The sequence below is a fragment of the Bombus vancouverensis genome, chromosome 10 (genome assembly GCF_051014615.1).
Source record: "Bombus vancouverensis nearcticus chromosome 10, iyBomVanc1_principal, whole genome shotgun sequence".
Lineage (NCBI taxonomy): Eukaryota > Metazoa > Arthropoda > Insecta > Hymenoptera > Apidae > Bombus > Bombus vancouverensis.
The window spans coordinates 11805531-11830283 of record NC_134920.1 but is presented as its reverse complement, the minus strand read 5'-3'; the positions used below and the strand labels follow the sequence as shown (position 1 = coordinate 11830283).

The window sequence follows — 24753 nt, the reverse complement described above, 5'->3', positions numbered from 1 at the left end:
AATTTGCACCGGTCATTTATTTCGCATCTATTTCATCGCTTTTCTATAGCACGGCGTTCGCTCTTCGAACGTCGAGCTTATTACCATTGAAACCGCGCACGGAACGCAGACGAACCACGCGATAATTCGGACAGGTCGATCGTTCTGCATAGATAGCAGCAGCAACGAGCCACGGCTCGCAAGTAATTAACGTTTTGATAATGCTATCGGGTGATTTCGTCGCGCTGTTAGCCAAGTTCGCTTGAAGCGAACCGACGTGGGTTTTCTTTTACGATTTCCCTACGAGCTAGGAAAATTGTGGATATTTTTTACCGTCAAATCTTTGCCGAGTATTTGAATAGAACGTACAAAAGTGCAGGTTATCGTAGATTATTGAAAATCTCTATCTTATAAAAAAAAAAAAAAGTAACTGTACTTAACCAGACAAAAATTGCAAATCTCGGCAGAAAACAGCGTTAAACTCTAGCTACTTTAACCAATCGTTTTCCTAGCATAACGAATGTTTCTATTTACTTTCAATTTTATTATCGCTACGCGTTTGATGAGAAATGGCAGAGAAATGACAAAGGAAAACGAAGCCGTCGGAATTATTGTCGCGTGTAAACGAATAGAAGCGCTTCGCATGGCGGTCACGCGTGACAAAGTACACGCTGACACGGCGATATTTTTTGCAAAACACCAACAACAATTTCCTATCGGGCTTAATTGGCAGCCGATACGTCGCACGAGGCGAACGACCGTCGCGATGAAAGCGGAGCCGTTCGCGTATACGCCTCGTGTTGCAATTATCGCGACAATTCGCAGCCTATGGATTGATTCGTGGTGTCATCGACGATGATTGCTCCGTCACCGCGAAAACCGACAATGAGTTGTGCCAAGAGAAGAATGATAATTGCGTTTCTAGAGACGAAGAGGCTTTTTCCAAGAGCGAATCATAAGACTCAAACATAAATTTCGCTTTATCGTTGTAAAATTTAACGCAACACTATGAGGAAATGAATATTCCAATTGACTCTTGTGTTCTGTCGTAAGTATTTTAACTTCCGATAGTGAAAGTATTGTAGTAAATCTCTCGCTATAAAATAACGTAAATTTTACCAGTAACTTGTGCTTCAAGAATCCGTCTTTCCAAAAGAATCTCCTTTTTTAACACGAACTTTTTTTTATTATTCCCTTTCGATATTTGCATCGCAATGCTCTTAAAACATTTTTTAAAAATATCATCAAAATATCCTTATACCATGTACGAGTACTAAATAACTTCAACATCCAAATCAATCACGTTGCCACGATTCTTTATATTTTTCGTTCTTAACCTTCTCGGAATAGTTCTTCGCGCGAATTATTATTTAAAGAAGAAGCATCGAGCAAATTTCACGGAAAACGCTTACGCATACGTTCGCGCTAGAAATCATTGCCAAAAATGAACCGCGTGTAAGCGTGCAAGCGAGCAAAGGCAGCAAATTAACAAAAGGGGCCTGTAACCTTCGATCGTGCACACGTGACCCACACGTTTGTTTAATTAACTAATGAGCCCCGCCCTGTGTCACGAACGGCCCCACGTTTTGTTAAGTCCGGCTTATGCACTGTACACACAAGTGCAACCTTTGGTGTTGCGTGTGCACGCACGAAAGAGCGTGCACGAACGACGTTTGAAGACGTCGGGAAACTTGACTTGACGATCGTGAAGCTAACCGTGACTTCTAGCAAGGATAAATAAATTGAGGCTGCGTGTCTGGTATGTAACTCGAGGAGTCGTTAAAATGTTCCTTTGCAATTTTAAAGAAACCTTAAACAATCGATGTTAACAGTAAATGGGATTTTTTAACGTTAACGTGTTCTTTTTTCTTTTCTTGCAATAACGAAAAACATGTAGGTAGATATTTAACGTTAACTTTAATTGAAACCAAAATACGATGATAGATATACATTTTATTTCCCGTCGTATATCATACTGTTTTAATTATATACGAATTTATATCACAATGCAAAAATTACCAGGGGAAAATTATGTATAATTTCACACTAGACAAGCTGTGAGCGTGGACACGGAGTATGCGACGACGAATGGTCTAACGGGAAACGATGAATTTTTTCCTACAATTAAACAGATCGTCGCGCTAGCACGAAGATCGTACCTCCCGAGGAAAGTATGTAATTAGGTTAAACGCGACAGAGTAAGAACCTTAAGGCTGTGTCGTGCGATAAAACAGCTGCGGTGGCTCGAGCGCACGAGCACTCGTTAATCAGGCTGCAGCATTGCCGTGAAATATAATGACAGTCACTTTAGGTCTGTCGTAAGAAGGCAGGCTGGACTAATCTGCAGTAATAATTTTTCTCTCAGGCGAGTTTCTCTCGCACGTTTGGGCGGCATGTAATTTTTTTCACCGACGATACCGTACGAGTGTTATCTTCCTGGCGATCGAGTAACCCTCGGATCACGAGGACGCGCGTCACGATTAATGCATCGCCATCACCGTGATATTTACCGTAATTACTTTGGTAAATAGATTTTAATAACGCTAGAAAAATAGCGAGGTATAATTATCTTCCTTTCTTTTTTTTTTTTTTTTTTTTTTGAAATTCCGCACAGGCTTCTAATAACACGTGACACACATTATTTCTCTGAATTTGGTTTCTTTACAATTAATACGCTCAGAAACATTCGCCGACGTTCCTTTTTCATTTCTCAATTTCACGCACACGACGTTGATCGCGTGCCACGGCCCCAACCCTCTTGCTAGGGTTCAAAGAATAAATTCACCCTCGCGAAGGTAAGAAAACCGTGTCTCGGAATCGTAATAAAATCCGCGGGGTGAATTATGCCGCGGCACGGGGGGTGACAGTGAAATAAACTCGCGACATTATTCGTCAGAAGAGGCTGGAACCTAATACGACCGGTTCAGCCTCACGGCCTCTGGCAATTTCTGCCGCAACCTTTCCCACAGGATACTCGTTCTCGACTAAGAAGAAACAATTTGTCAAAGAGAATAAATTAACGAGCTAGGAGAGCAGGGATTTCCTTTAGAACGCGCAATGGAGATATTTTGAATTGCGTAAAAATCCGTATTCTCGAGTCTTTCTCTGAGGTCGCAACATTTCATTCATTTCCGTAGCTCCAAACAAATAAACGTCGACTAATCGATTTTATCATTTTATACATATTCTTTGTAATCTCATGAAAATTATTTCACGAAGTGCCGAAGGCGTTATGTTCTATTTACCTACAAGAATAATAAAGAAATACTAATAAGAGTAAAATAAATAATATGAAAACAAAATTTGGAAATTATATTATCCATTAATTTCACGTTAAAATAAAAAAATGTCGAAGGTCCAATATTTACACACGTTGTTCCATAATGCCGTAAAATATACGTCGTGAAATTTTATCAAAATGCTTTAAAATTCAACTAACGATTTAATTTTTAATTTAGAATTTCAATCGTAAAAGAGTCACGAAAACTCTATTGAAAATACATTTCGCTTCCAAATACAGTATAAATTTTATTCACCTAAAGCCTGTAAAAGTCTGAAATATTACCAAATGTGTTCAACCTACGCTTTTACCGATTCGTTCGAACATATATTGAATTTTTCAGCATCGATTGATCGTTTTCATCGCTCGTAACATAGAGAAGTCATTAAAAACTTAATTGTTTCCGGTATTAGTTACGCTTGTTCCTGGCTACGTACGATAAGAGGAAACGCGCAAACATATTGTATCTAATATAGTGGACAACAAAATTATTAGGTAGATCGGCACAAAGAAGGATACCTGACTGGTTGCATTAAACCTTTTCGCTTGGTTTCGCGTGCTTTATAGAAAATGAATTTTATCTGTTTTATTATCGCTCGTTGCTCTTCAACGAATGCGCCCGGCTAGACTATTTAAAATTTGCATCAATATTAGCTCGTATGCGTCCGTTCTCCTCTGTTCTTCAAATAAAACTTATCCGAGAAAAATACAAAGCGCAGAAATGAATTTTACTCGGACATTTTTGCGATATTTGCACATTGCAGAGAAGTTTAGTGTCAATATTTTGGCAGCTCTGTTATAGTACAGTTTCTGCTGAACTTTTTAAATTCCGATAAATAATGACAAAATTTTATTTATACACTTGGAAGGTTTTAAAAATTTAAACACGTCTTTATGTTAATTACTATCAAATTTGGGAGATCTTACGATACATCCATTTATTTTTCAGCCAGTTAAATTGTCCAAAAATCATTTCATCTTTGAAACATAACAGACTGTTGTATTTATCGCACCTACCAAATCTCGCACGAGCATCACATTACCCTCGCGCTACAGATAAAATACCCGATGACTCAAAGGAAGACGAAATTCCCTGCAAGGTTTTATTTTCTATTCGATGAGAATGCTTTTACGAGATGATAAGCGGGCAGAGATCGCGACGATCGAAAGTGCCGATGGTCGTTCCGTGAGAGCTCCGTAAAAGCGCGTTGATAAAGAGATTTTATGATCGCCGCGATATCGTAAAACCATCCGTTGAAGTATATCGGGTAATACAGAGATAAGAAACGCGTGCATAAGTGCGATACGCGATCACGTGACGAGCACGATTATCTTCAATTTAAATTATGACGGTTGTCTTCTTGAAATTAATTAACTCGCTTCGCAAATGTTTTATGCTACTTCTCCAACTATTCAAATATCTCATACGTATGAAATACAATATTTTAAATTATTAAATCGATGCACTGCCACGATCATGACATAGAACGTTTCATCTAACTTTTTTATTAAATTTGCAAAATTTAGATTACTTTAAAAGCTTCCGATTTCTTTGCCATCGAAACTTCTACCTCCCGACTGAAAGCTCTTTAAGCGTCCATCAACGAGATTAAATTCGGTACCACAACATTTATCGACTCTTCGAAGCGATAGGGCTACGACGAATATTCCGAAACGATGCAAATTGCGCGGGTTTCGTCGCAGTACAACCGTTGCAAACTTAACATCATTAACTTAGAATTTCGTTGTAGACGTATGCAGAATGTCCGGGGGAGGAAAACGGACGGAAGATATGAAACGACGCCAGCGTAGTATGCGCTTGGGCTATTTTAATGCGTCGCGAGATGATTGATTAAATTTCTGCGAGGCTACGTCGCTGTAATTGAATGCAAGTCCCGAGCTGTTCGGGATTTTTACAACTCGATCGTAGCCTACCCCTCTAGAGATGCCACGACAATCCTCTGCGAAGATACCGGATCGCAACGAACAACTGAGCGTGCAATTTTCCTGCTACACGTTTGCGTTTCATACTTTTCTTCGATCGTGATTAAACCGCCGATGTTTATGCAAATTTACGTGTTTACGAACGAGCGACTAAAGAAGCGGGACCAAGGTACAAAATTTAGTTGTAGAAACGAGAATGAGACGATCGTAAAATTACTTCTTACTCGTACCAACAAAATTAAAGTTTAAAAAATCGATTTACTTCACTCATAAATATAAATAGAAAAGAGGTAAACGATAAAATACAAGCCATAGTGGTATGTCCCTGCTGCGAAGTAGAAGGAAGTTTGAATGAATAAAAAATAGGGATTAATTTTTCATGACTTGCCTTCCTTGAGTTTCGTCAAGTTACCAATTTTACCCCCTACTGTCCTGTCTCGAGCCGAACGCAACAGTCGTTAGTCCTTTGAGCACACGTTTGGCTTCTTTCGAGCCTCTTTTGTGTCGGTTCTTTTCACTGCGCGTTTACTTTGCGAGGGAAGAAGCAAGGATCCTTAATAAAGAGCATAGCTGCGGGTAACCAAAGTTCAACCACGAATGAAGCGTGTTTTCAAATTACGCATGTAAGATACAGCGAAATAGTTTAAGAGTAGATCGAATAAATTTGAACATAAATTAATTCGAACACGATCCAGCGACACGTTGAATAATTTACATGTCGAATAAAACTTAGTCACGCGTAATTATACGTTTCGACGGTGTTAATTGGTAATTAAAATTTATGTACACGTAAACAGTTTCAGATACAACAACGACGTTTTAATCGGCATTTTACATTAACGAGATAAATTAATGAAATTGCTATAATTTTATTCGTTTAAACGTGATTTCAACGACGTTTATCAAATTGGTTTGAGAACGTTTCACGATCGCCATAGAACCGTGTCTTGCCCTTTGAGTGAGGTGCGAATGAAAGTTCAAGGAATAATTAAAGAGCGAAGAGTAAAAAGACCGAAGGAAAGCGAAAGCTCGGAAAACGGAAAAGATAGAAAGAACGGATTAAAAGTGGAGATTATTGCATCGCGGTAATGAAACTGCCGTGGTAATTCCGATTTCAATCCGAGTGTACATTAATTAAAACACACACGCTCGTATCAATTCCCAGGAGCAGATTCTACTGTCACTTTATAAATTGCTTCGTCTTTCAACGCGTACATTTTTAACGTATTTTTAACGCGCGTATTTCAACTTTTGCAGTACTCATCCTCTTCGTGTCGCTCTCACCTCTTTTCTATAATTAAAGGTTTTAACGTGAATTATCGTACTTCCGTGAAGTACTATCGTTATTACGCTTTTCAAACAAGTACTTGGGTAATGTAAAACGATTTTTAACGAGGTATTACAGGTAGTTTTGAACGAGAGAGTATACAAAATTGTAACTAAAGAACGTTGAAGATAGAAAAACGCACTAAAACCTTGAATAATATTGCTCTTTAAAATCAATCACGTACCTCAAGTTCAAATAAAATATGAAATAATTCTTATTTATCCTGAACAGTATCTTCAAAAAATGAAAAATCGGAAATACCCGTAACAAAACAGAACCACCAAGCAATAAAGTTAAATTTAACAACCAAAAGGAAGCAAATTAATGGAACGACCGAAAAGAGGGCAGAGTTTTTCAAAGCCAGAGGCGAGGAAGAGGGTGCGAAGCTGAGATACAAGCATGGTACAGGATTTTTCAGACTATCGGGCGCGTACACCGTGCGGTTAGAGGCTGCTATGCGGCACTATCGAGCATAAATTCGCTGATACGACGAGGCAGGGATTTTTCTCGTGGCGCGACGGAGAGGTTGGAGCTAGTTCAAAAGATTTAAGATAAAGCGCGCGTGGTGTAGGTGCGAGGCTCGATGCCGTTGCAGTTGCAGCTGCCGTTGCCGCAGAATCGCCGCAGGAGACGACGTGACCGGCGATTCGAGCCACCACCGAACCAGGCATCACGTTCGACCAGCGTCGAATTTTCTACGCTTCAGCCTGCTTACTAGACGTTTGTGGCACTCGAAGAAACACACTGGGGAAATAGGAATATTTCTTCGCTTTTCAATTCCTCCTACGTTTTTACGACTCTGTCGAGAGGAATAGTAAAAAGAGTCGAGTGAAAGGAATTAGTAATCAATGGACTGCGCATTTTTATTCGTTTATGGAAAATGTAAAGACATAAAAATGCACGGAAGACTCGTAAGGTGTAAAAAGAAAAAAGTATATATATAAAGTTCAAAATATAGTAATTTTTACAATTTTACGATACATTATTACGATTAAACGACTATGTGTAACTTCAATACGATTTCTTTAGTCAAAAACTTCGTACCCAGGACTGAAACTAATTTCACCACTTTTACTTTCAAAGTAACCAACAGTCAAAAACTTTCGATAACATTAAACGACGTCTTGCTCATCGTTCCTAGCAAATTATTAAATCCTCTAACCTAAACGGTCATTTAACGTTCAAGTTTTCCAATAACCACGTAATTTATGATCTCGAAACGCTTTTATCGACGATAAGATCATCGTGTCCGATCAGATTCTTCGTCGCATCGCCGCACCGCCACGAAATCGCAGCACAAGGTGCAATAAAACACCGGAAATTGCTCTTTACCGATGCGTCCCCTCTTTGTCCACAGAAAAACTCATTTGCCGTCGACTCGGTTTCACGAACATTAGTGGAGGAATATTTGCACGCCACCAACAGCCGATTTAATCAGAGAGTAAGATCAACGAAAACATCGTCGTTTTCTTTGGGTTCCACGAGCGCGTTTCCGAGGGTAAAAAAAAAGCTACGCCACAATCTCGCGGGATGAAACGTCTCTTTTGTGCGCGATGTCCCGTCCGTTTATTCACGAAGCACGAAATAGAGGAGGGTAGAACGTTAGAAAAACTGTCCTAGATACGAGACACAGGTCGTGTATGAACATGGACGGACGTTCACGGTATTGAACAAAGCAGGAAGTCGGATTTTTTGTCCCGAAGGAAACGTTTTTTAGAGCGGCGCAATGTCACAGCCGCGGAAATTACACGGAGACGGAACGATCGATGTCTATTGAGAATTTTGGATACAAAAAAGATAGCTCACCTTCCAGATTTGCCATGGAGAACCTATAGCTATCGATTCTCGGCGTGTTGATGTCCGAGTTGAAAGGCCTGAGGGTCGCTGAGCTCACATTGTCCAGACCCTGCAACAGCAATTTATTCTAACATTAGTTATTTATTTATTTTAGTGTTGTTATTTATAGGCACTGTTGAATAAAGAAGTTTTAAAGATTTTCTGGTTTGAGAAAAAATACTTTGTATTCGATATTTCGTAATATATAATATTTCGTAATGTACGAGATATTAACGTTAAATAACGCCAAACAAATTGTTAAACGATCGATCGATCAAACGACATGATACATTACAAGTATAGGTATCGTTGAAACAGTAAAACACCAGCAATTCTAATCAAAGAGACATCATCGAAAAATTCCCCACCAAACTTTCCCAAGCGTAATTAATTTCACAAAAAGAGCGTGGAAAGTTCTTTTCCAGCTATGTCCAAGTCACAGCCGTTGGCTGAACATACAGAAATAAATCATTTACCACCCTAGAAACGGTGTCGATAACGCAAGCACGTCCGACAAAGGAAACAACACGATGAGTCCTCTGTAACAGAAATAGAGGCGCAAACGCGAGCTGAATCCGTAGTTCCTCGCGGTCTACCGACGCTTCTTGCTGCAACACGATCGATCGATAATCCGCTCGAGATCCTTTTACGTTCCTAACTCGGCTGGAAATACGATTTACGTGAAACCGCGGAGTCGCTCACCCAATTTCCTACGGATAATCTCACATTGTTTCGCGATCAATTTCGCGAGATCGGTGAACGCGGCGAAATTTCAACGCGCGCTCCAAGGACGTTTCCGTAGGTCTAATTCGACGCTTTGGGGCGAAATAGGAATTGTTAGCAGCGAAGTACTGTCGAAGTTGCCGAGAAGGGTGGAAAAGGGAGAACTGGAAGACTTCCAGATATTCGATTGTTTTGCAGACGCGTGCATGCAATGATAACGACGAGACGGTGCTGTTTCTGTGTATCGTAGCCCGAAGGTGGCGAAACTTGCCTCTTAAAGGGATGTTTGCGCAGGAGAAGTTTGTGCTTCCGTTTCCAGCGGCCGTCGACGTCGAGCAACCAGAAATTTACTTTGGAATGCCATTCTATTTGAAAATTGTATGGTGGTTTGCAGTTTCTATAATGGAAATAACAATTGGATTGCGAATAATTGATATTCCGCCACTTAGAGCGCAGAATATCCCATTGTTCGGTAATAAGGAACATCTTAGCAATTCTGGACAATTTCCATGCGATCTACAACATCGCGACTGGGAGGAGATTTTGAAAAAGTGGCGTTTTCCGAGGAAGAGGTCCAGCCAGCGCTTCTCTCGCGGTGGCGCACAGCCAGCGGACTTCCGCGTTTTGAACCATTAACCGTAAATAATGCGAGAACCGAGTTGCCCGCTCGGCCGTGTATGTACATGCGGCGTTCTACGGCGGTTAATCAAGCAACAGCTCCACACGGTGAACACACAATGCCTTCGGCTTCGCCACGTACACATACACAACGTAAACACATACACGCAAACACAGGAACGTAAAACGTTCCAGCGGATAGGAGAAAACTGGGCTCGTCGTGTGTACCTCGTGTACACGTTTCGCTACGCCTGATAGATCGCCTCTCTCCATCCCTCTCCTCTCTCCACGACCTGGCTCTCTCTAGCTGTGTGACCGGAGGGCACATAGGATCTCATGGGACGCTGTATCGGCGATTCTTCGATGGCTGAATAGCTGAAGCGACTGGAAACACGGGGTGACTTGTAAACGACAGGGTGAAACTGGCGTGGCATTGCTTAGAATGCTTGATGACACTTTACCAAGTGGATCGTGATTGGCGAAAGAGATCTTTCGAATCTGCTTGCAAATCAAATTACATCTTTCATCCTACGTGTCATTAGCGAATTACGAGCTTTCCGTTTCGTACGCTTTTACATCGTTCTTTGCACGAATGCCAGGGAATTATTTCCAACGGCGATTAATCGAAGAAGCTATATCGAACACCAAAAAATGTTTATCACAGAGAAAATACGAGACACACAAACTAACCGTTAAAAGAGAGAACTGTTCGTTTTCGAGTTCAGCGAGGTGCATCAAACCCAATAAATCGCTAGGGCTTACGTTCTCGAGAATATAGAGGGACGCGTGTTACAGCGATGGCTTCTCCCGTCGAGCTGGTAAACGCAATGTGGGTGTAAACGTGGTGAACGACCCGGTAACCACCATTCGGCCATCAGGCACAACAATTAGATTCGACCGGATAAGTCGACTCTTCCTGTAACGCGAAACTCGTGGACGGTTACGTTGGTCGTATCTCGCGTGGAGCATTGTCACGGATATTTAGCCGTGTTATTGACGTTCACGGGGTCAGATACCACGCTGCGATAGCGGAGAACGAATTTCTCCCAGGATTCCTACGTCGATTCCCTCGCTGAGAAGTTAATCGATCAGCGAGCGATGAGGCGAGCGCGCGTGGGAGTGAAACAACGGGAGAGCAAGGAAATCGCTCGATTGGGATCTTATCCGCCGGTTAACGTCCTCGAAACAGCCAAGGAATCAAGTTTCTGAACTATCACAACCAGAATGATACCGTATATTTCAAACGATAACGTTTGCGGTGATACTTGTTCGCCTAATTTATGCTGGTTTTGAAGTATCGTGTTCCTTTCTGGATTATCGGTTTATTCGTAGACGAGATGGTTTAGTATCTTGTTTCGACAGAAATGAAACAACGTGTACAACGCTTAACAGGTTAAAGAACATCGACGATCCATTTCAATTCCTACTTTTTCTTTTTAGGCAAAAAAAAAAATGTCGAGCATCTCGACCTTAACACCACCGCGATCAACGTTAAACAAATCTATCTTTCGTAGTTGCAAATAATGAAAATGTCTCTAGCCGAAACGAACAGGTTTACGAGGCGAAAGCCTATAAACGACAAACGGAAGACGCAGGAAGCGTTCTCTAGAGGCCACGAAATATCCCCTCGAGACGTTCTCCGCCGATGATGAAATAATTTGTACGCGGCACGGGGTGCGCGCGACCTTACATTTTTCATGGCCACGGGGTCTCTTTCGGGCGACGGAACGCGAGTTGAAAAGAGCAGAAAGCTCGCACTCGGCCGAGTGTCGGTTTACCCGCGCAAAGTACGAGTTTACTCTCGACTCGAGTCGACTACGCTTTCTTGGCCTTTTACAACACTACCCTCTCGAGGACTCGTGCTTTTTCCCGATGAAAAAGCCAAAGCAGAGAAAGGCCGCTTGCCGCCAATTTATTCTCACTGAGAACCTTTCTTCGCCCGAGCTTTATCGCTCGGCGATAAAAACTCAACAGCCGAGGATCGAACTTTCCTCGATTCAACCGACGAACGATATCACGCGGGTTGTTTCTCTCGACTCGAGCGAGAAACTTTTCACGCTGAAACGATCTCTCAAAGAAACAGCTGTAACATCGTGCAAACAACGCGAGCAAACGACTGGAAAGAACGGTTAAAAAAGTTTCGAGAACACGCTTCCGACGATGGTTCGCGCAACTTGCTTCGGATCGTGCAGATTCCTTTTCTTTTTTTATTGCGTTGTGATTGCTGTTTCAAACTTGCGTTGGCGCCGAATCTATCATTTTTCTCGTCGCAAGCAAATGTTTTTGCTTTCAATTAGCGTGATCAGCGATCGCGAATATTTATGAACTTACGAGAAATTTTTACGTTCGAAGATGTAAGACGGAAAAAACAATCCACATCCTAATACCTCTCATCACAAGCCTAATTTACGAAAAATGAAGATACCACTCTGTCAGTCGCTTTTAATTACCATCTGCCTCGGCGAGCATTAACGCAAAGACGAATGTCCATAGCCATTCGATTCGCTGGTATGATTAATCGACATGCACGCAGTCGATGGAAGCTATCGCGGATATTGCAGATGCCGCATTCATCACGACCGTAGAATATTTCGGCGCATCGACTGTCAAGCTTAAGTAAGAAACATGTTCCACGAGGACAGCCGTAAAATTGTCCGGAAATAAGTCTGTCACCCGTGTGCGAGAGCGAAACAACCCTCGAGGAAATGCAGGTGTCGTCTGTACGCGCCTGACGTGCCAACTTAATATTAAACATCTTCAACCACCCTTATTGAGAAGAAGTGGGTTATCTACCCTTTGGAAGAATCTTTTATCCTTACTTTGGCCGACAACATAAGAAAGTTCGTAGGAGGTCGAAGTCGTATCTGGGAGATCGAAGAATTCTAAATTATCGCATTCAGCCGGCTTAAGGTCGGATTAAGGGGTTGAAATAAGGAGGTATAGGAGTCACATTACGGAGAAAGTCTGACGAACGACGTTAGAATTCGTTGCCACGAAGGGGAAAAAATACCATGAGTGTATTTAATCCTCTTCTTGGCTCAGGACACAGAGACACTGGGTTACGCGAGGAAAATACGTGATTTGTCCCCGTCTGGAAGAATCCCCGAAGAAACTTCTCCCTTTTTGGCTGTCTCTGTTGGAACAGCATCTCGTGCCAATACGATGTTTCCCAACATTTCCTCGAACCCCGAAATTTACCGCAACGATATAAAGGTCGTTGTATCCAATTTCGTGGCGTTATTCCCGTTTGGGATATTTATGAGAATATTAAGGTACTAGTGGCGTTTGAGAGGGTAATGATATGAAAATCTGACGATAAAATATTCGAATTGGTCTAACGAAGCTTTAGCGATATTGAAATCGTCATGTACAATTTTATTCGTGCTCTCTATTACCGATACAATCTGAGAAGAGCAAATCGTACAGGTTTGATTTCCGTACCTATAAACCGAATGTTTCAAACCGACTCGAAGTTACATATTTCTTAAATAAGCACTTTTAACACGAAGTCCAACGAAAGAGTTAATCGATCTATTGGATACAAAGTTGCACGTTTTACGAACAGGAATCCGTATCTTCTGTCGGTGTTTCGTTCATTCAGGCCAACTTTCCGCGAGATGATCGCGCATTACACGTAACCTGATGTTTTAAATGCGGAAACCGGTTCGGAAAGCATAATCCTACGCGTTCACAGAGAGTATAGAGGAAATCGCTGGCGAGTTACAATTTCCAGGAACCCGTTCCACCTGAGAGAACCCGCTTAACCATAGTCTCCTAATACATGCATAATTTCATCTTCAAACTTTCTACGACTCCCTCTTTGCTCGTTTCCTCTCTTATTCTTCGCGTGTTATCCTACGGTCTTTTATCCCATGTCATGGGACCGTTTTCGACCAAGCCATACCAAACCATACCAAACCATAAGAAGCCGACTCAGCGATCTACCCAATCAAATGTAAATTTCTCTGCTTCTTTGCTGCATACTACTCACGTCCTCCTGTGCCTTGTGGCTTTTCCATCGGAAAAACCTATCCATTTGGCAGCCTGGAAAGCTCCTGCTTCCTGATAGCCTCGCTTCTGCTCACAAACTCTCGTCTACAGCATCTTCTTCAAGAATATCGTGTCTTCTTTCTTTCGTAATTTTTGTTTGCGATTATTTGTATGGACGAATAAACTGATAATTATTTCCGGCATAATTCACGTGACTATGAAAAACATTCAGCACAAACCGGTAGACCGGATGGAATCTCGTAAATGAAGTTAGACGAAGCCAGTTCGTAGATTAAGAACGAATCGTTTACTTCGGAGGAAGTTGGTTTTATACGTCTAGACTTTCTGCGTTCCACCACGATCCTCGATCGACACTAAGAATCAGAGACTACGCTACAAGGGGGAGGATAACACGGTGTCGTGGCCAATAACAGTCCTTGAACCTGGCCGAGCGATCGTTTAACGATAGTCATCGCGGGGAACGGTCGGCCGTCGTGGGCCTCCGTTTCACAACAACGTCCAAGCTCCTCTCGCGTGACCAGGCTAATGAAATCATCGGTCACTCGGATTTCCTCCCGCGCCGAACGTATAGAGTACGCGATTTCCGGCGATGGGACAGCCCGTAGAGGAATCGATCACATCCTGCGATTGACTCGACTTCGCTTACGATCCCCGAACAAGTCTTCGAAGAAATCTTTCTAACGTTAACGACGCATCTAAAATCTGTAAGACACTGAACCTGTCCTAATATTTATAAGCATCGACCAGCAAGATCTATTCGATTGGCTTGCATAGTTCAATTCACAAAAATCTATATTTACGTTTCGACGTCGATACTTTTTCACTGAGAAACAAGAACATGTCAAGTAACGATAACGTGTAAATCATCGATGCGACACGCAGAAGGTCGCAGAAATCTTTATCGTCACAGAGCTTCGAGGAGTGCGAAGGAACATCCTGTGAAAAAATCGGAGAGATTTGGAACGATCGGTCGGATTACGATCGAGATTCGAGGTGGACGGTTCGAAGTGGACACGGACGACCGGCGTGATCGCGTACTGGCGTGGTATTGCAGGCACTGGATGCTGATCCGCGAGGGATTCAACGTGGAGCCGGTCGGTTCTTCGTCCCTCGCCCTCTCGATTCCCTCCACGACGTGAACGAACGAGAGGAGAAACTTCCTATCTCTCTCTCGTTCTCTTCCTCCTTCCCCTTTGCTTCCCTCTGCGTCCAACACGCGCATGTGCGGCTATCGATTCCGCCTGTTCCCGCAGGAACACAGGACTACGGCGATACTTTTTCCTGCGCAATGCTGCGAGGAAATCGTCCTGCGAACACCCCCTGCCGGAGATACGATAAAGACACGCGCGGCCAAATGGGTTGCACTCGCAAAGGGCAAATTTCAACTGAGCGGATTCCATTCTACCTAATGTGTTTCTTGGAACATTTCCTCCGTACGAAGAGTACAGAGCAATGACAGTATTCCAATTCTTTACGGGAAAGCAGGTTTAAGATCCACCACGTTGTCAATCGATTTCATCTTACCAACATCTTGTTTTTATATATATTTTTGTAATGTTGTTTGTCGTAACGATATAACATCAAGGTATTAAAATGTTATTTGTCTTAAGTGACTAATTACAAATAATTGTATGATTACACGATTAGTTTTATATAATTATATTCGTAGACAGTATGTCGATTAGCATTAACGATACAATTTCTTGTGCTAATTTCGTATAATAAACCGTGGAAACTTTAATTAAGGTTAAAAAATAGCTTGTATACATAATAGTTTCGGTTATGAATTTATGGCTTTGATCCGATAGTACTTTAGTTTACCAAAGTATCATTTATAATTCAGTTTGGGGGGTGAAACTTCTGCAATTTATTGTTACGGTGAAAATGAATATAATCGCAGGATTGTTAGTGTGTTTTCAGTTCACCACGAGCACGGCCTGCGCCTGCTGATGAAACGAGCTTAATTAAAAGGATTTAACGAACGCCGCCCCGGCTTTGGGCGAATTTAATTAAAGACGGAACCGCATCGATGCACCGATGCATCCTACCTCCTGTAATCTCTCGTACGATTTTCACAATTTTCTCTCCACAAAGTCATGATATAAATCTTACGACGTGAACGCTACGTTAAAATAACAGCGAGCTTACGAAAATTCCACGTGATCCATCCATTAGAATTTCTTTACCATTCTATTTTCTTATGTACACGATTTTAATGTTTTACGTGTATAATAATTTACTTGTATAATTAACGATAATACGATGTCATATAATTATTACATAATTTACAATTTATAATACGATCGTATCTTATATTTTACGAAATACCAATCATTAAAAACCAGACGCTTCATGCGTTACAACACAGCTCGTTTCATTCGACCGTACGCACGCGTACGTACGCGTAAGAACGAAACATCCTTCAGAAATTTCAGAATTGCCCACTATACAAATCTCATCGGTTTTTCTTTTCTTCGGAACTTTCTTTTCATAGTTTTTGGTTCGTCGCGTTGACTTGTTCGCACCACCCCAACTGCACTCGATGCAACGCCGCCATAACAACTCACGGGAGTCGAATTACCCCCCACGGACTAGAAAACAGGCAGGGGGAGAGTCAGAGAGAGACAAGATTCGTTGGACCAGCAGATGCATTCGCTCAGGTGTTGTATTCGAGCTCGGTCGTGCATTCACGCACCTACACGAACCTGAGTAATCGTGGAGGTGAATACGACGCAACCCTCCGTCGACGATTGCCCGTGTCCAGCCCCCGTTTCGCGATGGAAAATTCCGCTTCCCCCGAAAACACTTGGCACAACGAACCACCGCGACATTCCCGATGGCACCTTTTAATATCGACGTTTGTTTGTCTGCGACTCGCGCTCATTCGAGGGCTACTTTCATCGAGCAATTGCTATTCTGTTATCGTTTTTCTGACCGTTTTTCTCTTTACGATGGGCTCTTTTGCGATTTTTGGAAGAAATTCACGCGTAGGTGAGGGATATTTATTTTTAAGTGATTTTTGATGCTGGTGAATTCTTACGGGGGCTCGTTTTATAGTCTCTGATATTAGTCTCTGATATGGAAGGATTATGTAAGAATAAAATTTTGTCTGAAGAATGTTTAATTCCTGAATGGACAACTGATAGATCGTTTTATAATTCCCTACTTTTTCGTGGTTATATAAATAGCCGTGTAACTTTGACATTCAATTTTCTCGGAGGTAATAGAAAATTTATATGAAATCGAGCATTGCTGAGAATATTTGCGGAAGCGATGTTTAACTGACAAAATAATATTTATTTAATTTCGAGTAAATAAACAAGTACGGTATATCTGGGAAAATAATATTCAGCAGACAAAGTAACAATGAATTCCTCGAAAAATCATACGGATTCGTAAACAGAAATTCAATGAACTGGAAATATCGAATCTTGCAAACGAAAATCTTGAGACGAAACGGCAGATCGGATACAAATCTATACATTCAATCGGTTAAATGAACTTTGCGTTCGAACATATTGCGCCTTTTACACGGACGGAGATGAGAAAAGGCAAGCGAATTCGAGGGAATAAAGTTGGGAGTCAGGTAGTAAGATAAAGCGTCTTCTCGAAACTGACAATTGACCAAGAAAAATAGAGAAAGCTTGTGAACCGTCTATCAGAGCGAAAGTTCGATTCAAAGCGCTTTGCAGCTTTGCAAGTCTCTGGGGGAACATCGTTCGATATTTATTTTGTTCCGAAGGAGATACAAAAATAAATTCGCTACGTGACTGTCTCTACAGCGGCTATATTTCTCGCAAAGGTTAGATACAACGAAATAAGAAAGGAAAGCATAAGAAATTGCATTATTGATGACGTTCGAAAGAAACGAAGTTAACGTGACATGTGCAAAATTGTTTCTGATACGGTTCGTGTCAGGGAATTTATTTGATAAATTGCCGTAAAGTCTCTGAGAATCGACGATATAAGCATTTACTATTAAATATTGCAACTGTCATATAATCGTGATACCGTTAATGTTATAAATTATATCAAACTATCGCAGAATTTTCTCCTTTCCTTTATCGAGTTTATCGATCTTATTGACTAAGGTTACTTACTTGAAAAATTGAAGATAATCGTGAAAGTATAAACAGATACTGTTTTATCTCTATATGTGTTTCATAATTTTCAAGAAAGCAGAGAAAGCACGCTTGTTTCTTCGTTAATATTCCGTAGCCTTGACCCGTAGCCACGTTTGCAGGAAATCTAAGGGCATGGCAAATGAATCGATTGTTGGAACACGCTCAAACATACTCGGGGACCACGCACTATGCTCCAACTTGGCTCTAACAAGCGTCTCTTTGGCTTCCATTATCGTCGCAACGCAGAAACACGATCTAAAGGTGCCTATTACCATGTGTACACTTGCCTCGCGCTGTATAATCTCGCCACCGCACCGGCTGCGGCTCAACCCCAATTAGAGTTTTGGTAATGGAGAGACAGTCGGCCGTAGCCATGAAAATGTACGGGCGAACGTCGATCAGTCGTTTCTCGAAACAAACAAAGCAGAAGATTGGCCTGGCCGTATCGTTTCAGATGGTAATTTTCATTTTCTATTCTAGTCAAAGGAATTTGATTTCAGATGAATTTCAAACGTTTTATTCCATTTTTCCTTTCATCGTACAAATTACTCCATGCTATTCCAATCCGTTTGAAACTTTTCTTTATCGCCTGTTTCATATTTCACGTACACGATTTTCTTTTACAAGCTCGATCATCTGAAAATTCAAGTTCATAGTTCGATCGCGTGAAATTCGAATTCCGTGCTGTTCGATCGTTTATTTCGAAGCGTCTGCGTATGCAGCTAAGGCTGCGTTCCAAAACGTCCAGCAGAACTCTGAGAAACGCAAAGCGAGATACGGAGGCAAATATAATTATAGACTCGTTGCCGAGGCAGCAGAAATCGCCCGAGGAACCGTTCTCTTGGTTTTCTAACGAGAAACATAAGTTTAATTCTGACTTGAAAATAAGTACACGAGGACACGTTTGATGTTCTCGCGCGTTTCATAGCGGTTTTGCATCCTAAGGTTCAGCCGTTTGCACAAAAGGTATATCGTTGCAGCTACGTTATATCTGTGTTGAATAAACAAACGATAAAAAGCAAGGAACAAAGAGGAAGTAGGAAACAAGAAGCAGGAAACGGCTTAATTAAATATGGTTTTATATCTTGCTGAGAGTTCCATATTCATTCACAGTGTACTCCCATGTATTCTGGACGTTTTAACGAATTAACGAATTAAAGATTTATTAATAATAGTCGATAAAATGAAACTTTGCTTGCAAAAATATCGACCGCCAAAGAGTTAAAACAAAAATTGAAAATACTTTGTAAAAAGAAAATAGTATCGTTGATCATTTAAGAAGAAAGGACTAATACACTTTCACGCTAGCATTGCTATTCATCGAACGAACATGACAAAGTCACCAAGGTGAAACGTTCAATTTTTCATTCCATAGACTTATCCAGCATCTACCGTCAATCACGGAAAAATCGTCGGAGTTCCAACGAAAAATTTCCATCGAAATTTTTCTATGCGAACATCCATCTCGAAAATGCAGGGTTTTAAACGTCACGTACGTGTTACCTGTCAATTCGACGACGACGAAGAAAAATATTCGGTATCCACGAGGAATAAACATGCGTCGTTGGCTAAGCCGTCGCGTGCTTGCATATCCGGTGCACGAAAATGCATTCGAGAGTGCAGCTCTCGAGCCACAATGCACGCAGCACTAGAGACTTGCGTATGTCCGCGCGATGTCATCGCTCCTTTTTGTCGTCGATGACGAGATATCGACTCGTCTCTCCTCTGTCTCTTTGCTTTCGGAGAATGAAAGCCCCGCCAGAAATTAATTGGACGTGAAACGACGGAAGGCTGAATGATGTTTACGAGAATGACGGAGAAAGGTTGGAATATTCTTTCCTTTACATTTTATCCGCGGGAAAATGTGAGAAAATAAATGTTTGCTACGATATATGATGATAAATGACTAAATAGTTCTGTTGAATGACAATTACCTGCTATATAATTGCTTATAATTTTAGCTGCATAATTTGACTCGTAATTATAGCGCAATTATGATAGAATGTTAAACACGCTTTTAATCTTAGAAAGGCTTCAAAATATTTAATTACCGAGATATAGCAATTGTATAATATTTTGAAAAGTATTTTGCCTTTATATCCGGCCATCTCACTGAACGATGAATGAACGAAGATATTCACCTGATTGACTTGCAAATAACAGCCTAATAACACATCACACGTGATCTGGACTTTGCATCTTCAAAATATAACTCTCCAATTGCTCGTTTGAAATTTAAAATTCGCCGATGGTATCTTCACGACTCGTTCTCTGTTTCTTCGACGTTTCCCATAGTGTCTGCGCAAGCTTGTTTCCAGAAATTTTGCACGCAGATGTGAGCGGATGGCCAACCGTACAGTGTCTAAGTCTAGATTCTAAGCACGATAGGGCAGAAGTATCACGCGACATTCACGAGACCGTTCAGCCAGGAAGCGACGTTCCTTTAAAGTTCGCCGCTTATCACCGCGTATCGTGCGATTCTTCGAGGGAACGAGGAACATCCTGCCGAGTAAAATGGTAAATTAGTCCCGGTGCCTAGTCCCTAAAACCATCGCCCTAATGTCGGCCGATTTGTCTCCCTATTCAGAGGGCACCCGCAGAAATTTTAACGGCATCTAAATTAAAACGATTTGCCGTCGCGATATACGTTCGCTCGAACGTTGCTTGATCGAGACCAGTGACATTAATTAAATTTCGAGATGAAAATGGATAATTTGTTTCCTACTGCGCTTTCGTCTGACCTTGCAAAAAGTTCGTAACTATAACAACGAAGTTTTTTTTTTTAAGAAAAGTCAACAAGAAGACATCCAGCTAAAATGTTATATAGCTAAAAAGTTAACAGGAAGACATCCAACTAAAATGTTATATAGTACAAGAGTTTAAACGCCCCGAAAGATTGGTTTCTTTAAAAATTACACAGCTCGTGTTACATCTTCTCAGCGCACTGATACAGAGTTAAGAGCGACCAGTTCACTGGCCAAAGAGGAAGTTGAAAAAGTCAGTCTCAAATTGAACCAGACAACGAAATAGACCGTCTGTCGGCCGATTGTTCACAGAGAATAGCCCCGTCAGTCGTCTGACGAATTAGATTGGATCTCCCATCTAGTCGCTAAAACTGCTACCCTAATATCCACCCTGGAATCGACCTCTCTTATTCACGAGGGTGCTGATGATTAATTGTCGCCACCCTTCGACAGCGACGTATCAAGGCGTACGAGAAACTCGTGATCTCATGCAACCGGCTTGAAAGTATCGTGAATGGAGGAACGATGTTGCATATTTGCAAAGTCACGTGTGCGTGCAAGTGGCGGATCAGAAAATTTCGCAAAGATTCGACGATATATTTACAGTTTGCTTAGTCGAGAGTGTTCATCGTTTTTTCCCAATAAATTATCGATCCTGTTTGCATAAGACTATCTGTGTTTTCTTACGGAAACAACGGCACGTTTGTTTCTGATTTTATGGCATCGGGCTCCGTTCGATAAAACGCAAGCTGCTCTTTCAGGGTTCTACGTAAGCTATCGTTCGTTCACGGATGTCCATTCATGATGTACACTTTGATAAATCGATGTTTGAGAAGCGGTAGGTAGGTTCGGAAACACGCGACTTGTCAATTGTTGATTCACATGGGCGGAGAATGTATGAATTTCTTAAACGCTGAAACTATAAATTTTTATCACGGATGATCTTTACAGAAGCGATATCGATCAACACCACTTTTTCTCCATTTCTCAACCCCATTACGCAAATATACGATTGACGTTCCTCTTGGATGCGAGTTGACCTTTTTAACCAGCATGCGAGTCTCAATCGTAAAAAAGATGGAAGTAAACGCGAATCTCGTAAAAGCCTAATTGATCTTCACGAACGAACAGAGAATCGCCGAAATTTCATTCACCGGGGCATAAAATCGTTTCAACGAACCAATTAAATCGCGAAAGGCATGCACGCGTGTATATAATCGATTACGTGCACCCCCGCGTTTCGCGTTTGCCACGAGTAGTTCAAAGGGAATGAACTAAAAGGCAATCCTGCCTTTGCCATTTCCTTCTTTTTCGTGTCTCGATTTCGTCTTCTTGTTTTTTCAACGTTAATTTTCTTTTTTACCGTCTTGGCAGGCTCGCTCGTCCGTCCATTAGCATTATTAAGGGTGGTTCGACCATCCACGAGGCGTATTTTATGGTAAAGTATCTAGCTGAAAAGCTAAAAGTATCGAAGTCGCGACTTCGTCACTTATCGAAATTAAATCTGATACCAAGTCGCGATCTACGAGTAGTAGATTTATCGCAGAGCCTATACGCCTATCGATACGGATTGCGATAAATAGCGTGGCTGGTAGAGGAAGTTTCACTGGTGAGAATCGAAAGTTATCGAAGAACATCGCAACAATACCGACGAAGCTTTTACCTCTTCGTATCTCTTTACCTCCTTCCAGCACGTATTCTTTTCCTACTTCGCGTCTTATCAATAGGATACCGTTTTATGATATTTCTCGAGTGGCTGGCGTTATCGAATAGCCCTGGAAAGAGAAAATAGTACTCCAAGTACAGAGGCTGAGCTCGATGGCGCGAAATAAATTTCTCTTTCCTACGACGAGATTTACTGCAACCAGTTTCAAGCTGCGAGTGAAAAGTTTCTAGAGAACGAACGTGCAGATTGACAAGTTTATAAAATGCGATGTAATAAGAGTTACACATAAGTTGAAACGAACGTAAGTTTTCGAACGGACAGTGTTATCCTTTACGATTGTTAATTCAAAAATATTAACAATTAAAAATTTGGACTCACAGATTTAGATCCAAGTATATTTATACATTTTCACGTATATAGGACAGAATTTCTCACTCACGCTCGTTAGAGTATTCCCTCTATTCCTATGAATTTCGCACGTTGCTAAACTTTATCCAGTCAAATTTCGCACCTCTGATCCTTATTAATCCGACGATATTATCTCCAAGTTTCACAATTGGCTGCTCCACAGAGCACAACGACGAGCCAGCATCCAACAGAGCGCGAGGAGCGCATTTCTCCGCTCCATGCTGGTGTAAAGCACATCATATCGGTGAACACGGGGCTTACGCAACAACCGGTCGCTTGTATAACAACAATGAGCACGCGTGCACGCGCTTTTCTCGGTTAAAAATAACCGTTCTAAAAACCGCGGGCCCCGATCACGCTTGAAAACGCAACGCAATAGCGCTCGATCCATTGTCTCGACAATTTCTCCTAGCACGATTCAATTAACGAACAACAACGCAGGCCGCGGTACGCGAGATTGACGTGGTTCTCTAGCCGAGTGCTGTAACGATCGCGCCACGGGCCTTTGTCGTTTCGCCAATCGAACGTGTCGATCGAACGCGCGAAACGATGAAAAAATTGACTAACGACGACAAGAGTAAAGGAGGGCGTGAAGGTTCCTGGCATTCTGTGTCTAACAGAATGTTATAAAAGACCGGTTTGAACATTTTTCTGGCGATAGTCCGTAGTACAGAAAACGAGTAAATCAAGACGGATTGTAAAATCGGTTGCGTTGGAATCGGTTGCGAGAAAAGGAAGAAAAAGGTGGAAAGGTGTAGGGGATGAGAAGACCTCGTTCATCGTATTTTTTCATAGTCGATGACAAATTTTGACGTAGCGACGAGCAAACAGGATGCTGCTTATCTGCATCGTCTCGATAAACGCGATGCACATACAAGCTGCGTCGTACGCGCTTTTTTCGAAACGAGCGATCGCACGATGCGAAGATAACCGATGATGTTTCCCTGCTACTTCCTTTTATTGCTGATTCAACCGATAGGTGACAACTATAGGACTTTGTGCTTAACATTTTATCTGTTACATATTTTTATCGTGAACAGGGAATCGTTATAAACCGGGCAATTTTCAGAAGACTAGGTGGAAGATTGATCGTTTTCTTCGAATTCTGGTATCTTTTATGCTATGAAACCATCCTGCTACCAACAACCTTCAATTACTACATATATTTAAAAATTATGCAGTTTCTGTAGCAATTGTATTTATTTGCATATTTTAATAATGTTCTTATGTAAAATTAAAAAAAAAAGAAAATTAAACGCCTCTTGGAAGAAAAGCATTAGCCTCTTAAGCAGAAACGGGGAAAAGATTCCTTCGGGTCTCGCTCATAGACCCAGGTGTTCTTAATTGCGGACTACCTCTTACGCGTCACAGATTTCCTATAAAATCGATGTTTTTCTTACGATAATTATAAACGGTAAGTAACATGCTGCTCGTACTGCTTACATTGCTTAAAGAGATATATTTACATTTAACAGTAGATTTTAAGAAGTAATATAATATATTAACAAAAAAAATGTACATCAAAGAATAATTATATCGTTATATCATCGATACTTCGTGATATTACACGTTATCATAATTAATATATAATATATAATAATTTAATTTCACTGACAGCATGTATCCATCGAAAACAGCACACGCCTACAGGGACCGTTTTTCCGCAACGACAAGGGAAGAACGTAGTCGCAGTTGCTTGGTTAGATGTTCAACAAAAGCTCCATTACCGTGGTAATTAGGTTCGTTAATTATTTTATAAAGTTCGCAAAACCGGTTAACGTTGCCACGGGTCGCAATTACTCCCCCGTTTGTTGGTATCGTTCAAAGCGAAACACGTGTTTTACGTCAACGTGCATCGGTACATTTTCGTACGTTAAAACCCGTTAGCTTAATTAACTTCCTACAACGTCGTATATCTTAGAACCTAACATATTCCTCCTATGTGTCATTTAATGTTCTTTCCAGACTATTTTTTCTTTTAGTGCCAACCATACGCGCTTGAACCTGTATCGTCGTTCTTCCCTCTCATAAGAAAACAAAATTCTACTTGGAACAACTTGATACACACAGACTATTCATTATATCTCTGGCAG

The 24753-nt window shown here is 41.3% G+C and overlaps 1 protein-coding gene across 3 annotated transcripts in view; it reads right to left on the bottom strand.

The window, feature by feature from the left end:
* LOC117163360 (uncharacterized) overlaps positions 1–24753 on the bottom strand; it is a 146269-nt gene that overhangs the window by 20506 nt on the left and 101010 nt on the right. For all 3 annotated transcript variants that reach the window (XM_033345568.2, XM_076621933.1, XM_033345567.2), the window contains one exon: positions 8337–8436. In XM_033345568.2, coding sequence (XP_033201459.1) covers positions 8337–8436 — 100 coding nt within the window. The remainder of the gene's footprint in view (positions 1–8336; positions 8437–24753) is intronic.